General features: G+C 40.3%; 1 protein-coding gene across 4 annotated transcripts in view; it reads left to right on the forward strand.

The window, feature by feature from the left end:
- Positions 1 to 16,859, forward strand: part of mdn1 (midasin AAA ATPase 1) — a 188,532-nt gene extending 171,673 nt beyond the window's left edge. For 2 of the 4 annotated variants that reach the window (XM_043686689.2, XM_087982248.1), the window contains exons 94-102: positions 3,558 to 3,718; positions 6,078 to 6,179; positions 9,368 to 9,483; positions 11,133 to 11,307; positions 11,903 to 11,976; positions 14,212 to 14,326; positions 14,847 to 14,910; positions 15,744 to 15,886; positions 16,261 to 16,859. In XM_043686689.2, coding sequence (XP_043542624.2) covers positions 3,558 to 3,718; positions 6,078 to 6,179; positions 9,368 to 9,483; positions 11,133 to 11,307; positions 11,903 to 11,976; positions 14,212 to 14,326; positions 14,847 to 14,910; positions 15,744 to 15,886; positions 16,261 to 16,446 — 1,136 coding nt within the window. In that variant the 3' untranslated portion in view covers positions 16,447 to 16,859. The remainder of the gene's footprint in view (positions 1 to 3,557; positions 3,719 to 6,077; positions 6,180 to 9,367; positions 9,484 to 11,132; positions 11,308 to 11,902; positions 11,977 to 14,211; positions 14,327 to 14,846; positions 14,911 to 15,743; positions 15,887 to 16,260) is intronic. The other 2 variants (XM_043686702.2, XM_087982249.1) reach the window with 1 other exon arrangement.
- Positions 16,860 to 18,016: the final 1,157 nt, after the last annotated feature.

Below are 18,016 nucleotides of genomic sequence, written 5' to 3' on the forward strand. Positions count from 1 at the left end.
AATTTCAAAGTACGACCTGACACACTGAAAATCATGAACACAACTGGGTGGGTGAGTATGTTGTGAACGATTTCGAGTATTGTTGCGACAATACAAGGCAATTAGTGAGACCGCACCTGGAGTGTTGTGCACAGTTTTGGTCCCCTTATTTGAGGAAAGTTTTAGTGGCATTGGAGGCAGTTCAGAGGAGGTTCACTAGATTGATCCCACAAGTGAGGGGTTTGTCGTAGAAAGAAAGATTGAACAATTTCGACCTATACTGTCTGGAATTTAGAAGGATAAGGGGCGATCAAATTGAGGTATTCAAAATGATAACAGGTCATTGTGTGGATAAAACAGGCGTGGAGCAGATGCTTCCTCTTGTGGGACGTTCAAGGATAGGGGGTTATAGTCTTATGAAAAGGGGAAGCAAATCTAAGGATTTTTAGGATTTTAATTCTTCAGGATTCCTGAAGAAGGGCTCACGTTCAAAACATCGATTCTCCTGCTCCTTGGATGCTGCCTGACCTCCTGCGCTTTTCCAGCAACACATTTTTAGCAAATTGAAAACCAAGTTGAGGAGAAACTACTTCTCACAAAGGATTGTGAATCTATGGAATTCGCTACCCCAAAGTGCAGTGGATGCTGGGACAGTGGGTAAATTTAAGGAGGAGTTAGACAAATTTTTAATTGGTATTGGGTTGAAGGGTTATGGGGAGAAGGCAGGAAAATTGGGGTGAGGAACATATCAGACATGATTGAATGGCAGAGCAGACCCGATGGGCCGAATTCTACCCCTATATCTTATGAACTTATTAGGAGGTTGCAAAATGATTATGGATAAGTTGAACGAGTGTGCAAAAATCTGGTATTTGGAGTACAGTGTGGGAAAATGTGAAGTTGATCCCTTTTAGCAGCTGAGAATAACTGAAGAATTCTGAGGTGCAGAGGGATCCAGGAATTCTAGTGCATGAGTGACATCGAATTAGTCTGCAGTCAGAGTGAGTAATTAAGGTGGCTAATGGAATGCTACCCTTTATTACAAAAAGAATTAAACCCATAAGTAAGAATGTTACACTTCATTATGCAGGCATTGGTGAGACTACTTAAGAGAGGATGGAAATGCATTTGAGGTGGTTCAAAGAACGTTACTAGATTGATACCTGGAATGAGTGGGTTGTCTTACAAGGATGACTTGGACAGACTGGGCTTGTTTTCACTGGAATTTAGAGGAGTAAGGGGTGACTTGGTTGAATATTATAAGATCCCAAATGACCTTGATATGGTGGACATAGAAATTGTTTCCTCTTGAGGGGGGACAGGGGTCCAGAACATTGTTTTAAAATTAGGAAGCATTTAGGTCTCTGAGTGTTGTGCAAGTTTGGGGCTCTCTGCCACATAAGATGATGGACTGTGTAGAAATATGAGTCGAGAGTATGGTGCTGGAAAAGCATAGCAGGTCAGGCAGCATCCGAGAGGCAGGAAAATTCATGTTTCAGGCAAAAGCCCTTCATCAGGAACGAGGCTGGGAGCCTCCGGAGTGGAGAGATAAATGGGAGGGTGGGTGGGGAGTGCAATAGGTAGATGGAGGTGGGGCTAATGGTGATAGGTCAGAGGGGAGGGTGGAGTGGACAGGTGGAAAGGAAGATGGACAGGTGGGACAGGTCATGAGAGCGGTGCTGAGCTGGAAGGTTGGAACTGAGGTAAGGTGGACGGAGGGGAAAGGAGGAAGCTGGTGGGGTCGGAGGGTCCCGAGGCAGAAGATGAGGCATTCTTCCAAAGGGAGTGGCAATAGAGGAGGTCCAGGACCTGCATGTCCTCAGCAGAGTGGGAGGTGGAGTTGAAGTGTTCGGTCATGGGGCGGTGGGATTGGTTGGTGTGGGTGTCCTGGAGATGTTCTCTGAAGCGCTTTGCGAGTAGGTGTCCTGTCTCCCCTGGGAGCAATGAATATAGTAAATGACATTGGATGTGGAAGGCTCCTTTTGGGGCCTTGGATGGAGGTGGGGGGGGGGGTGTGGGCGCAGGTTTTGCAATTCTGCAGTGGCGTGGGAAGGTGCCAGGAGGAGAGGGTCGGTTGTTGGGAGGCGTGGACCTGATGAGGTAGTCACGGAGGGAATGGTCTTTATGGAAAATGGATAGGGGTGGGGAGGGAAATATATCTCTGGTGGTGGGGTCCATTTGTAGGTGGCGGAAATGGCAGAGGATGCTGCGATGTATGCGGAGGTTGGTGGGGTGGAAGGTGAGGACCGGGCCATTCTGTCCTTGTTGCAGTTGGAGGGGTGATGGTCGAGGGCAGAGGTGCAGGAACTGGCTGAGGTGTGCTGGAGGGCATCATCGACCATGTGGGAGGGGAAATTGGGTCTTGTATAAAGGAGGCCATCTGGCCGTGCCAGCCATCATTACCGCGGTGAGTCCCTGCTGCCCAACAGCCTGCAGCCATGGCTGATCATGCCACCTCCACGACTGCTGGACGGGCAACAGCTGTCGATCCCGCCTGCCAGACAACCGTCACCGCGACTAATACGCAATCCACTGTTGCTGAGATCAACATAAGGCCTGACCAAGACAACACTCATGCCCCCTCTGTTGCCGCCGCCACAGTCACTTCTGCCCCCTCCAACATCACCCCCTCCAACATCACCCACCCGTGACTTCCGCCCCCTTTGTGACCGCTGCCACAGCCACTTCCGCTCCTATGTCATCACCTACACTACACTGTCCGCTACTTGCACCCCTGCAGCTGCCATCATTGCAACCACTTCCGCCCAACCCCCCCTTACCGCACTTCCAGCTCAGCACCACCCTCATGACCTCTCCCATCTGTCCATCTTCCTTCCCACCTATCCACTCCAACCTATCACCATTACCCCCACCTCCATCCACCTATTCCACTCTCAGCTACCTTCCACTCCGCTTCCCCCCCACAAGAATCCTACCTGGACTTCAGGGGTTAAGTTATGAGGAGAGATTATATGAATTCAGCCTACTTTCTCTAGAATTTAAAAGGTTAAGGGGTGTTCTGATCAAAGTTTTCAAGGTATTAACAGGGGAAAAAAAAGGGAAGATAAACTAATTCTCCTGGTTAGGGATTCTCGAACTAGGGAGCATGGTCTGGAATTAGGAACTTTCTGTTCAGGAGAGTTGTTAAGAAGCACTTTGACACACATGGTGATAGATATTCGGAAGTCTTCCACAAATGGCAGTGGATGCTGGATCAGTTGTTAGTTTTGAATCTGAGGCAGATATATTTTTGTTAAGCAAAGGTATTAAGACATATGGACCAAAGGCAAGTATATGGCTTCAAGCCTTGATCTCAGTGGCAAAACAGACTCCAGTGGCTGAAAAACCTACTCTTGTTCCTGTGTTCCATAATAATTTATCTGATGCCTTATTGTTAAGTATGAGTTTGTACACAAATTGGCTGTGGATTTTTTGTTAACATTACAACACTAACCCCTCTTGAGAACTACTTCATTTGCTGTGAATTATTTTCAGCAGTCAAGCACTGTTAAAATCAAAAGTTTTTGAGATTTAGTTTGAACTCCAAGTCAGTAAAAACATATCGGCTGTATTTGCAGGACCTGACAGCAATCTTGAAGGAGAGTTTCAGCTTCCCAAACCTGAAGAGGTTGATGCTGCAACAGATGACTCGGAATCAGAAAGTGAAGAGATTCCTGAAAGGAGCAGCGAATCCACCATTCACACAAAGCATGAACTGCTAACTGAGGACTTTGAGCAAGTATGAAAGTTTACAGATAAAAGCAGAAAGTGCTGGAGAAACTCAGCAGGTCTAGCGGCATCTGTGGAGAGTGAAACAGAATTAGCATATCAAGTGCAGTATGATTTTGTATCTGAAGGATGGTAGAAAATGATTTTTATGCTATTGAAAAAATAGCCAGGAAAGCAAATATTTTTATCTTTTATGTATTATTTTAAACTTTTATGATTGTATTTTAAGCGTAATTCTGTTTCCCTCTTTGCAGAGGCTGCCAGACTTAGATTCATATGTCATAGAGCGTGGAAACCGAGCCTTCGGCCCAACCAGTCCATGCTGGACAGAATCCCAAACCAAACTAGTCCCACCTGCCTGCTCAGGGTCCCTATTCCTCCAAATCTTTCCTATTCATGTACTTATCCAATTGTTTTTTAAATGTTGTAATTGTACCGGCATCCACCACTTCCCCAGGAAGTTCATTCCACATGTGAACCACCCTCTGTGTAAACAAATTCGTCCCTCGTGTCTTTTTTTAATCTCTCTCCATTCACCTTACAAATCTGTCCGTGGCCAATTCCTAAAGCATGTTGCACTGAGACGGACTCTGTTGCAGGTGATGGGGAAATCAACAAGAATGAAAAGCCTATGTGACCACCTCCTCTCAATTGTTCCTGCTGCATATGTAGCTGTATCGATAGTATTAATAAGAATGAGTACTGCTCAGTCATTTGGAAGACAAAATCTCATCTTCAGATTGAGGATTCTCCCCAGTACAGTATGTAGCATTATCAGCATGCTAAATGAAACATATTTCTAACAGATTCATAAACTCAAAGTTAGGGCATCCATGAAGAGTTGAGAGCCATCAGCAGAATTATACTTAAACACAACCTGTATCCTCATTGCCCAGCATATTACCCACTCTACTATTACCAACATGCAGAGAGATCATCTATTGCTCAATGAGGAATGCAGGAGTGCCTGTCAGGAGCAGACAAGACATTCCTAAAAATGAGGTATCCATCTGCTGGTTAACTTGCATACCAAACAGTGAAAGTAGCATGCGATAGACAGGGCTAAGTGATCCCACAACAAACTGATCCAGACTGAATTCTGCAATCTTACCACAGAGTCACAAATGATAATGGACAATTACACAACTAACAGATTGTTGAGGCTCCACTAATATTCCCAGCCACAGTGGTAGGGATGTCCAGCCCATCACTGTTAGAGTGAAAGCTGATATATTTGCATCTATCCCCAGCCAGAAATGCTGAAGAGATTGGCCTCCCTCAGTGACCCCAGCCTCTGAGATGCCAGTCTTCGGTTAACCAATGAAGGCAAAAGCTATGGGCCATAACAAAATTCCAGCGAGAGGACTGAACACTTGTACTACAGGATTAGCCATGCCCTTGGCCAAGGTGCCGACCTAGTACAGACACAACATTGAAAACTATCTTGAAATGTGGAAAAATGCCCCAGGGTTGCCCTGTCCACAACAAAGGACAAAACCCAACCCAGTCAAATAGAACCCTATCATGCTACTCATTTGTCAGTACAGCAATGGAAGGGGTCATTGCTGAGTTTGTCCAGCATTTTCTTTTTATTTCAGAATTCCAGCATCCACAACACTTTGCTTTCATTTTTGTGATAGTTTAGCACCTTTCCATTCGGTAAATGTAAAGTTGAACAGGAATGTTTTTGAATTATAGTCATTTGTTGGAGCATGGTTGTGGGTTATACAGCAAACAAGCAGAAAGCACAGGCTGCTACTTTATTGTTATACTGCTGAACAAATGACTTTTGAAGAAAAAGTATCATGGTAATTTTCTTTTGTACAAGGTATGGAGTGAAGTTTGAAGTGGTAGCTTTCAACCATGAGTTCCTCAACTAAACAGAGCCTTTGGGAAGTTAATGGCATTCCCATTGTGAGGGAAATTAAACTGGTTTCGGGTATTGGACTGGGCATCAACTTCATTGTCACTGGGATAAATATGATCATATTTTATAAGACAGTTCTACACTGCAGACTAGTTAAAGACTCTGGAAGTAGAACAGAGCCCCACATTCTCCTTTACTTACACATTTCTTGTTCAGTCCAAAACAGGATTTAACATTTACACTTTACTGCCAAGGAGAATTCACAGTTGTAATCTAATGCAGGTGATACATTAATCACTGCCAGTATGTTTACCTGGGACCTGAAGACTGGTTTCACCCAAAACGCCAATTTCTCCATCACCTGATGCTGCCTGGCTAGCTATCGTCTTCCAGTGTCCTGCTGTGTATTTTGGTTTCCAGCATCCGCAGTTATTTTTTGTCTCTGACCAAGTATGTTTGGCTATGTCTTTGTGTTCTACCATTTTCTAGTTAAGTGATACAGTTTGTTTTCCAGAGAGTTGTTCCTGACCCAGCACAACTACGTAAGCAACTGGAAGAACAGCTGGATGCTTGGAGAAATGAGAAGGCTGGAAGTCTAGAAGAGGTAAGAAAATGACCAGAATTAATGAAATGATGCATAAAGGAAGGATGAGATCATTATTTTAAAGATAGAGGGCACGTTAGTCTTTTATTCAGTTTTAAATTCATCATCAGTAAAGTTGCACATGTTGAAAAGATTTAATGTTGTGGACATGTGGCCCAGATTTAGTTTTGCTTTTAAAGCATGTCAAAGACTGATGGAAAATGAAATCAAATCTCTGCCCCTTTGGTATGTCCAGCTCCAGCTGATGTAATCAGCATTTTAGTAAACTTGTCTGGCCTACTTACTATTGTGTACAAAAGAGCCAAATCTTCTGAGGACTGGCAATCACATTCTGATTGCCACTCTGCTCCTTTTCATTGACACTCCCCTAGATCTCCATGTTTCTGGCCCGAACTTCTGATATGGGCCTCTGGTGAAATGCACAGCATACCTGTTCAGGGACCTTTCTAACACAGCAGTGGATTACTGCCAAAGACCAGTCCCGCCTCCCTTTTTACAGTCATGGTTTCTTTATTCTGGAGTTCATAGGACAAGAGGCACTTTGACAAGATAAGGAGAGATTTTTGTGTGTGCAAGGTCAGTGGGTGAGGGTGAAGTTTGGGTAGGGGTCGTTGTGTTTGGTCGCCTGGAGTTGACTGGTAAGTCGGGGGTGTCAACTGTATAGTTACCCCAGGAGTTGGAGCATATTTAATCCCCCTCACTATTCCTGGATAACTGAACAGGTAAGTTGGAACCCTGCAAAGTCTGTAATTCAAAGTTAAAGTTGTAGGCTTTCTCCAAGGGTTCTGTACGCAAGGTAATCATTCACTGGGTACATACCTCCTAATTGATCAGGAAGTTTATGTGTGCATTGAGAATTCCTAGTGATCCTGTCATGCATCTTTCGGGGTATGCTGCTGTCGTACAATCTTCTAATGTATTTTGATCAATTATATCTGAATAAGTTAATCCATCCAAGAAAGATTTCAAGAAATGTAGAAATATTGAGCGCTGTAACTCAAGATCAGTGAAAGCTGAAGGGTAATATAACTGCATTAAATCTAATCAGCACCCCAACCATCGACAATTAGGTCCTAGAAGTGAGCACCTCTTTACCAAGTTAGCTGCTTACAGAAACAATTTTTAGAGTAGATGCTTAAACTAGCTTGGGCACAGGTAAATAATGTATGTTCTCAGGACATAGAACAGGAAAAGGCCCTTTGGCCCTGTGCTGACTTTAATGCCAATCTAAACTAATACCATCTGCCTGCATGTGATCTGTATCGCTGTGCTACCTGCCTGTTCACATGTCTGTCTAAATGCCTCTAAAACATGGCTATTATAATCTGCTTCTACCACCACCCCAGCAGCATGTTCCAGGCACTTTCCACTCTCTGCATTTTTTATTTAAATTGCCTCTCACAAATCCTTTAAAGCTTCCCTCTCTCACTTTAAACAATGCCCCCTAGAATTTTATATTTTCACCCTGGGAAAAACACTCCCAACTGTCCACCCTTTTTCCACGCTGCTCAAAATGTTATGTAATTCTGTTATGTCGCCCCTCAGACTCCATTGCTCTAGCAAAAACAATCCAAATTTGTCTGAACTCTCCTTATAGCTAATGCATTCCAATCCAGGCAACATCCTAGTAAACCTCTTTTGTTCCATCTCCAAAGCCTCCATGTCCTTACTGTAGTCTGACTTGATATTTTCCACTGATTCTTGTTGGATAGCTTCAAAGAGCACAGGACCCAATCACTGTGATTCTCACTGACATTGCGATGATCCCAGCTGATGTAACTAGTCGACAAATCAGATCTCAGCTGAGTTGATCGATGTTTTGTTTTTATTTACCTTGGAATCTTCACTGAACCACAAGCATGCACTGCTGCAGATTTGGTCTTAGCAATACAACTGAAGTTTATTATGTAAAACAAAGCCAAGAAATTCTCGTTACCACTTAGATTAGATTGCCGACAGTATGGAAGCAGGCCCTTCGGCCCAACAAGTCCACACCGACTCTCTGGGGAGGAACCTACCCAGACCCATTCCCTATCTATATTTGCCCGTGACTAATACACCTCACACTACGGGCAATTTAGCATGGTCCATTGACCTGACCTGCACATCTTTTGGATTGTGGGTGGAAACCGGAGCACCCGGAGGAAACCCATGCAGACATGGGGAGAATGTGCAGACTCCACACAGAGGCGGGAATCGAACCTGGGTCCCTGGCACTGAGGCAGCAGTGCTAACCACTGAGCCACCATGCTGCCCAAAAGAAAGACTTCAGAAAATTTGTAGTCTGTAATCATTAAAACCCAACATTCACATGCCATTGGTTCAAATCCACTCTAAAATAATTGATATTAAAATATATGTATGAACTACACAATTTGCAACATAATAAGCACACCTAATTGATTGGATAGATTGGTAGGTTGGCTACTCCGAGGGAGGACTGGGAAGTTGCTGGTCATGTGGTGCTGTACTAAAGTGAAAGGCTGCACTTAAGGAAGAGGGCAGGGAGAGAGATCTGAATGGTACTGTTCAAAATAAATTAGTTCAACAAAACTTTTCACTTGGTTTTTTCTTTGAAAAGATTTTTCATTCGCTGTGCTACAATATGCGCAGATTCCTTCAGTGACAGTTCAACCTAGGAATTCAAAATTAGAAGGCATAAAATCTTTTGAGTTCTTACAATTTCTTTAAAAAAATCACTTTCAGTAGTCTGTGGTGCTGTAGTATACCATGGGTAGCAGAAGCGAAATTGACTTCTACAGTTTGCATCTTCTAGATCTAAATATTGATTGTGGGATGCCTGGTATAGATGCTCTGCTTTTCAAACATGTGAATTAGGAACTGAAATGGACCATTTGGCCCCTCTAGTCTGTTCCTGTCATTCATTTAGATTACGACCTCAGTTCCATAGTCCTCTGAGAAAAAAAACTTCTCATTTCAGTCTTGAGTAGGAGTCCCCTCATTTTTAAAACATCCTCTAGTTCTGCAATGTCAGGTTCTAACAGCAAAAGTTGGAATGTCATGGAAGACTGAGCTATTATTCCTTGGGACACTTTTATACCTGCAATCGCACATAAGCCCAATTCTGTCGAACTGATAACCTGCCAATATTGGGAACATAATTGTTGAACTGTTCTTTTTCCACTACATTTGATTTTTGTTTTCCTCTTTATTTTTGTTATTATCAGGAGAAAGCTGCTGCTGAGATGTGGCAGCAGTACCAGGCATTGACAGCTCCCCTTTCACAGCAACTGTGTGAACAGCTTCGGCTTGTATTAGAACCCACCCAGGCTGCAAAACTCAGGTCAGTGTACTCATCCCTCTCTTTCCCGTTAATATGGAAATTGTAAGGGTTTTTCTTTAGTCAGAGGGTAATAATGGAATCAATATAACAGATGATGAGCAGTTTAACATTACAGATGATTGAATTAGAATCCATTCCGTTCTAAAATTGTAATTAGCTTTTTCTCCTTTTGATCTTTTGTGGACCACAGATTTGAGTTTCTCCAACAACAATGCAAGTATGGAATAGACACTGATAACAATTGGATAGTTTGTTTAATTTTTACAGGAAAATGCTTTATTTCTCAAATTTAAAGCATTCAATATGTAACTTTAAAAGATTCTTATTCTTGCTTTCTCTCGTGGATATAGTGCACTATGATTTGGATAAATCTCTAGAATGGAGCTTACACTGTATCTATTAAATAGATACAGCATTTCATTTTTAAAGAAGCTAGTGTTTTGTGCACAGCATTCATGCCTTCCACCAGTTTATTCACCTGAAATGATATTACTCAGTTTAATTTGTCTTTTATTACCATTACATTCTTACCCATCTGGACCAGGATTGAAGTTTCCTATTACCTCTCAATGTGAATTCATTCAGTTTCTCAAGGTGGCCACTGACTCCTATGTCTTATTAACGCAAGTGTTTTGTCTGATCAGTTGGTCCAAAGTCTGTTGTAATGACAACAAAAAGTGTCATTTTTGCCATATTTTCCTGTGAAATCAATAGCAACTTCTGCCATCTTCAGATGTATAATATGAAGGTGAAATTTAGAATTTACTGTCAGTGATGACAGCAATCTTTAAAAGTCACTGAAAAAGTGACTGATTAAATTCCAATTTGTGCTGTAAAGGTGCTATGTAAAATTCTCTAAGAGTTATTCTTCACTACAAAAAATAGTAACTGGGGTTTTAATGGCATAATAAGGCATATCTACTTCTGAATAACTTTGCAGAAACTGGAGAACTACCTTTATTTTTTAAATGTTAAATTGGGTTATAATTTTTGATATTTCAGCTTGGAATAGCCCCACAGAGGCTGGTATCTGTCATGAAATCACCCTTTATTTACACATGGAGAGTCCTTTATACTGATCCAGTTCCCTCAGAGCCAGCTCTGACAATCCTGTTCTTAGTTGTCAGACAGGGCTCCCTAATTGGGAATGTTAATCTGGTCGAATCTGGGAAACATACATTATATGAGGTCCACCTGGCTGATTTCATTACAATCACTGCACAGTTTCTAATATATGCTCCAATTTTATCTTGCTCTCTAAAATTTATAGGAAGTAAATCATAATTTGTTTTTTTTTCCTGGTTCACTGTCTAAGAGAGTTCTTCAATGTAATATGCTGCTTACTTTGTTTTATGACAGTACTATTGCTGGACATCTGCTGAGTCCCTCGACTCGGCACTAGGTTTAAATTAATGCCAGAATAGATGAAAATCACACCATAGAAATCGCCAATTATTTGTATGTATAGTGGATCATGGATAGCTGGATATGTGACATTTGTCGAACAGTAGTCATATAAAACAGTTCCTTTTATTTTAGAGAGACCTGTCAGTACTACTTTAATTTCTTTATTGTCTATTAAAAGCTTTCTAAAAAAACAAATGAATGACGTAGTTATTTCTCTTGCCTATTCCCAAATATTTGTACAGAGGTGATTATCGAACTGGAAAGCGATTAAACATGCGAAAGGTTATTCCCTATATTGCCAGCCAGTTCCGTAAGGATAAAATCTGGCTTCGTAGAACAAAACCAAGCAAACGGCAGTACCAGATTTGTCTGGCTATCGATGATTCTTCTAGTATGGTTGACAATCATTCCAAACAGGTATGTTGTTAGAAAGTTAGACTTGAAGTTGCAGAATTGAAGTAATCAGACATTTGTGTTAAGAGAATTTGGTGACCTGAGACCTATACTGGCACAAATTCTTTCAAATTCCATTTCTACTCATACACTTGCCTGTAAATGTATACATGCAATCTATCACATAGAATACCATGTTCCTTAATTTGAAACTTCTCCACACATTTAAATATTTCTGCAGTAAAGCAGTTGCTTTGGATGATCTGTCTAAAGAAAAAACAAATATTTACAGAAGATCGACAGTCTGTCCTCCTGATAGCTGGGTTAGTAACCAGTGTGATATTAAAGCAAAGCAGCCAGGAATATGTCAAGATTTGCTATTTGATTTGTGTTGTATTAGCTCATCTGCTCACCTGTACACACAAACACAATGGATTCTCTCCAAGTTAAGTTTGTTTCCTTGCTTGTGGAGTGTAACCCAAGACGGACAATTAGATTCACCTTTTCATAAAATACTTCTTTCTCTTGGTTTTATTTTGCAGTTTTGAAGTGCCAAGTTAATCCAGCCAACTCCTTGACTATCCTAACGCGCTTTGTGTTTTGTTTTTCTTTACTGTAGCTAGCCTTCGAATCGTTGGCTGTGATTGGAAATGCACTCTCACTTCTAGAGGTTGGGCAGGTTGCTGTGTGCAGGTAAGCATGAATGAATGTCTAGAATGTTTTTTACGTAAGGTGACTTCTTAGAATAGCAATGCTTATCCTCTCTATATTAATTTGCAGCATTTTAATGTTATAAATTATTTGTAATAATTTGTAATAATACTTTGTTTTTCCTCAAAAACCAAGTATTGATGCTTTACATTAAGTCTGTGACAGATGATAATGAGAACTATGTTTTTTGTATGGTCTAGGACCATAGAACATGATTTTAAGAGTTGGCTTCTGTCTTGCATATTTAGCCACAAGAGAGAACCTGAGTCCAAACTATGGTCAAAATAGTTAATTTTTTGAAGTGGCAATCTGGTTCAAGTTTTTGTTCAAATTGCTTTGCATTAAACAAAAATAGTTTGTGAACCAACTCAATTGGGTTGCACTTTGGAATTTTTATTGCTGTATTCATGCATTAAGAAGTAATTTGAAATAACTCCAAGGAGACATCAAATCACCCTTTATTTATATGTACAATACATAAGCTCTGACCAGCCAGCTCCGAGCCTGTCCCCAGGATGAAGAGACTCTGAATCTCCTGTTTATTTTTGTCAACAAGGGCTCTTTGGCCCAGGTTAACAATATCTATCATGGATCTGATAGTCAGTTATATCCATCAGGACCTGCTGCCAATCACTACATATTTGTTAATGTGACTATCTTTAGTGACAACTGAAAATGATTTATCACTTAAAGTAATCATTTTAGCTTAACATGTAGTTCATTATCTTTTGAGGACCCTGTAATCTGATTTTAAATAATTTAAGATCATCTTAAGCTATCAGTACAGACTTCATTTCATTGGTATTCAGTAGTCAGTTTCTTAACATATGCTTTGGAAAGATGCCTATTAGTGCTTTTTCAAAAAAAAAATGCATTTAAGAGTCTCTTCAAAGTCACTCCACACACAATTAATGCAAACCTGTATGATGATCTGGCAAATGAAGTGCAATGGAGAAAAATGTGAAATCATCCATATTGGCAGAATGAATAAAGAAGAAGCATATTATCTAAATAGTAAAATGATGCAACAAGATCTGCATGTCTTAGTGCATGAATCACAGCTGGTTAGTATGCAGGTACAGCAAGTAATCAGGAAAACTAATAAAACATTTTTTATTGTGAGGGGAATTGAATGCAAGAGTAGGGAGGTTATGCATCAGTTATGAGGGGCACTGGTGAGACCGCATCTGAAGTACTGTGTGCAGTGCTGGTCACCATATTTATGGAAAGATTTAATACAATGGAAAAAATTCAGAGACAGTTTATTAGATTAATCCTTAAACTGAGCAGATTGCCTTCTGTGGAAAGACTAAACAACCCAAGCCAACATCTTCTGGGGTTTAGAAGAGTCAGAGGTGACTGACTTGAAACACATAAGATCCTGAGGTAACTTGACCAGGTGGCTCTTGAAAGCATGGTTCCTCTTGCAGGAGAATCTAAAACTAGGGGTCATAGTTTAAAAATAAAGAGTCACCCCAGTTAAAATAGATGAAGAAACCTTTTTTTTTACTGAGCATTGAGTCTTCAGCATTTCCTTCCTGAAAGGGCAGTGGACACAGAATCTTTAAATATTTTTAAGCCAGAGGTCGATAGATTCTTGATTACTAAGGGGGTGAAAGATTATCAGGAATATGCAGCAGTGTAGAGTTGATGTTAAAAACAAATCGGCCATAATCTTATTGAATGGCAGAGCAGGCTCTATGGACTGAGTGGCCTATTGTTGTCACTGGTTCGTATCTTTTGATTATGTGGGTCGGGCTGGTTTCCCAGTATAATATCTTTTAACACAGCACTTGACTTGTACTTGAAATTCCCCAGTATTTTGCAAATATTTTGCCAACTTCAAATAAATTGCATGCAAAATAATAGCACAGTCTAGTGGAAATTCAAAACCAAAGTTCAACATTTGTATGTTGCATATGCAAGTATAAAAGTTACAGATTTCTGGTAATCTACCATCACCATGAAAATTTTATCCTGTTTCATGTCTTATGATTTTCATGTTTTTTTCTGATCTTGATTTTTTTTAATCTCGTGTGTTTTTTTAAAACATGCTTGCTATTTCTTGGGAGACTTCAATGCTGTTATATGACCCATTCTGGTACTATCTTATTTGCTGTCTCACCAAAGCTGCATACGTGGTTATCGATTTTCTTGCCTGTGCACACTGCCCTTGTTAACATTCTTGTTAACTTCCATCCTCTTGTCATTTGTCAGCTTTGGAGAGAATGTCCAGTTGCTGCATCCATTCCATGAGCAATTCAATGATCAGTCAGGAGCAAGGATACTGAGGAGCTGTCAGTTCCAACAAAAGAAAACTAAGATAGCTCAGGTTGGTGCTGATACTAACAGTAATTGTTGAGAAGAAGAATGTGTGCCAAGCAAAAGTGTATGTTTGTGTAAAGTTTTTTTTTACATCGAGGATGTAGCACAGTCTAATTTGTGTTAGACAGTAATAAGATCTTATTTTGCCTCTTCAGCACTAGGACCGTTTTATAGTTCCTCTCTTTCGCAGCTAAAGTCACAGACTTTGTTGAGTGGGCAATTAGACCATTTTGTAACAATATTAATTTGTTAATATTATTATAAATTAGTTTCAGAATCTTAAACCATTGTGTAAATAATGAAGATATCTTGGATAACCTTGTTTTTAAAATCAAACAACATTGTTAATTAGTGTCGTTATAAGAATTGTCAGACAAAATTTTCTTTGAGAAAGTAAATACATTGAATAAGAACTGAGCTCAAAACAGAAAATTTCATCCCTTGGATCATTTCTGCTTGCGTGTTTGCATCATATTTTGTGAAAGATAAAGTAATGCTGCTAATTCTAATTTACAACTTTGTTGCAGTTTCTGGAATCTGCTGCCAATATGTTTATTGCAGCACAGGACCAGTCCCAGTTGGGAAAACCAGGTCAGATCTTTAACATATTAATGCATTGCTTACTGTCCACATTCAATAAACCTTCTACACTTTTGCGCCACAATCCTATATTGTTAGGTAAGCAAAAGACAGTTGCCAACTTGCATTGAAAATATCAAACAAGCAATGATAGTGCTTCAGGCTGCACTAAGTCTCACTAAGACATTTAGGCACTTCTGAAAGATGCACTAAGAAATTATACCAAAGTTTTGTGCACCTTGTGTAGGTGAAAATATTGAAGGCTAATAGGTTCAGTACTCTGTTCTGATTCAAATTAATTGTGCCGGTGTTGCTGTGCTCTTGAACAAAGAGTTAAAGGTAAAAGTTAAGTTCTATTGTGAAGCTTCAATTTGTAATTTTTATGCATCCTGGCTGGCCACTACTTTAAAGAACATGAAAATCCAAATCCCCTGAGAGTGTTAGCACAGAACAAATTGAGCATTGATGTCCACTTCCTGATCATCCTCAACTGAAATTGAATGAATGCAGAATCCTGTCGTCGAGGAATTAGTCATACTAACATTGTTGAATCTCCCAGTGGGATATGAAAATTGAGAATGGCAGTAAGCTATAACACCAGTATTCAGGAAGTGCCCTGTATGGTTTTAGTGGCACGTGAGGGAAAACCGTTTTTTAATTGGGATTCTGGCAGTGGTATGTTGAGATGACAGAAGAGTTTGAATGGATAGTGAAGCAAAAAGGCATTTTAAGAAATATTTTAAACTGGTACAATTTCAAAAAGAAGCTTTGATTAGCTTTTTACATATAAACTAAACTAGTGAAATAAATTCCACAATCGTGGAAAAATACTTTTTTTTTGGCAGAAATAGCACAGTTACTGTTGATCGTGTCTGATGGACGAGGTCTGTTCTTGGAAGGGAAAGAGCGAGTTACAACAGCTGTTGAGACTGCTCGACACAGCAATATTTTTGTCATCTTTGTTGTGCTGGACAATCCTAACTCAAAGGTAAGAGCTATGCAATTACTAGCAATAAACTTGAATAGTTCCCATTGAAAACTGGGTGAGTGAACTAATTCATGCTCTAGTTTATAACTCTGGCAAGTGAATGACTTTTTACACTGAGATCGGGCAAGCAGAGATAATGTCACATGCTTTGGATCATATTGAAGTTATACTATTGAATGATGAAAGTTATCCTATTTTTGGTTGTATATTGATGAGACAAAGGTTATGTACATTAAATTAGCAAATCTTTTCCTCTCATTACCTTGCCATTATCAAACCAGTCCGGTAGAAGTTAATGTTTAACATTAGCTGAAACATGGTGTGGAAGCAAATCTTCTACAGTCTTATAACTTTTGTTTTTGGTTACATTCCAGGATTCTATTCTGGACATTAAAGTGCCTATATTCAAAGACCAAGGTGAAAGTCCAGAAATTAGATCATATATGGAAGAATTCCCATTCCCGTTCTATATAATTCTAAGAAATGTGAATGCTCTCCCAGAGACACTCAGTGATGCCCTTAGACAGTGGTTTGAACTAGTGACGGCAGCTGATCATTAACACAATGGAATGCAGAGTTGACATGTTCCATATTGTTCATTATTATTGCAAATCATTTAATGCACATACTGTAATATTTAATGTACTATTGCAGATTAGCAGCAAAGAGAAACCTTTGTTCTGTGACTGAAAATGTGATGTTAAAATTGAGCTTTTTAATGTGAAAAGCTCTGTTCACATGAGAACTGTACCACTGTGTTCATAGTGGTTTGTGCCAAAGGCACAGTTTAATATACGAAATGTGAGAACCTGTCTGAGGTTTGAGTGTCAGATGTTGTTTGGTAATGTGGATATTTGTTTCAAATGTGACCTTTAAATGAAACCGTTAGTGTGCTACTTGGAAATAGAGTGCAATCCTGAGTATGAAGCTTTGTATCTTTTTTGTATGTCAATAAATCAGTTACTAAATACTCGCTGCTATCTGCTTCTTGAAAAGTTATTGGTTCTTTCGGTGACACATGTTACATTTTAATGTTGGGAATTTCCTTCGAATGAAAACTTGTTCTGGAATGAAAACTTTCAAATGAATTATAAAGAAAGGCTGGATAAGTTGGGACTTTTTTCACTGGAGCATAAGAGTTGAGAGGCAACCTGATAGAAGTTTATAAAGTAATGAGGGGTTTAGATAGAGTTAATGGTGGAAACAGGCCCTTCAGCCCAAGTCTACACCGACCCTCTGAAGAGTATGCCACCAAGCCATTCCTCTACATTTACCCCTGACTAATGCACCTAATCTACACATCCCTGAACACTATGGGCAATTTAGCCTGGTCAGTTCACCTATCCTGCATATCTCTGGATTGTGGGAGGCAACCGAAGCAACCAGAGGAAACCCACGCAGACACTGGGAGACTGTGCAAACTCCACACACACATTCGCCCAAGGCTGGAATTGAACCTGGATCCCTAGTGCTGTGAGGCAGCAGTGCTAACCGTTAAGCCACCTTACTGCCTGTAGTTGTCTTTTCACCACGATGGGGGATTTCAAGACTACGGGGCGCATTTTTAAGGTGAGAGGAGAGTGATTTAAAATAGATGAGGGGAGAGATTTTTTTACAGAGAGGGTGGTTTGTATGTGGAGTGAACTTCCTAAGGAAGTAATGGATATGGGTACAATGTTTAAAAGACATTTGGATAAGTAAATGAATAGGAAAGGTTTGGAGGGATATGGGCCAGGAGCAGGCATGGACTGAAGGGTCTGTTTCCATGCTGTATGACTCTGATATTATTTAAAATATTTCAATTTTTGATCTCAAATCAGTGTGGTTGTGGGCCGAGGACACACTTTTTTTTCCTAGGCAATGATGGAAACCATTTTATTCCATTGGCTGTGGGAGGAAAACAAAATCTACACTGAGGTGTCTTGATTTATTTTCCAGTAAGCCTTGGTTACATTTTCTAGATCAGTGGTGCTGGAAGAGCACAGAAATTCAGGCAGCATCCGAGGACAGGCAAAATCGACGTTTCGGGCAAAAGCCCTTCATCAGGAATAAAGGCAGAGAGCCTGAAGCGTGGAGAGATAAGCTAGAGGAGGGTGGGGGTGGGGATAGAGTAGCATAGAGTACAATAGG

Source organism: Chiloscyllium plagiosum, unplaced genomic scaffold (genome assembly GCF_037043375.1).
Source record: "Chiloscyllium plagiosum isolate Xiang-an unplaced genomic scaffold, Cpla_swu_hap1 HiC_scaffold_3, whole genome shotgun sequence".
NCBI lineage: Eukaryota > Metazoa > Chordata > Chondrichthyes > Orectolobiformes > Hemiscylliidae > Chiloscyllium > Chiloscyllium plagiosum.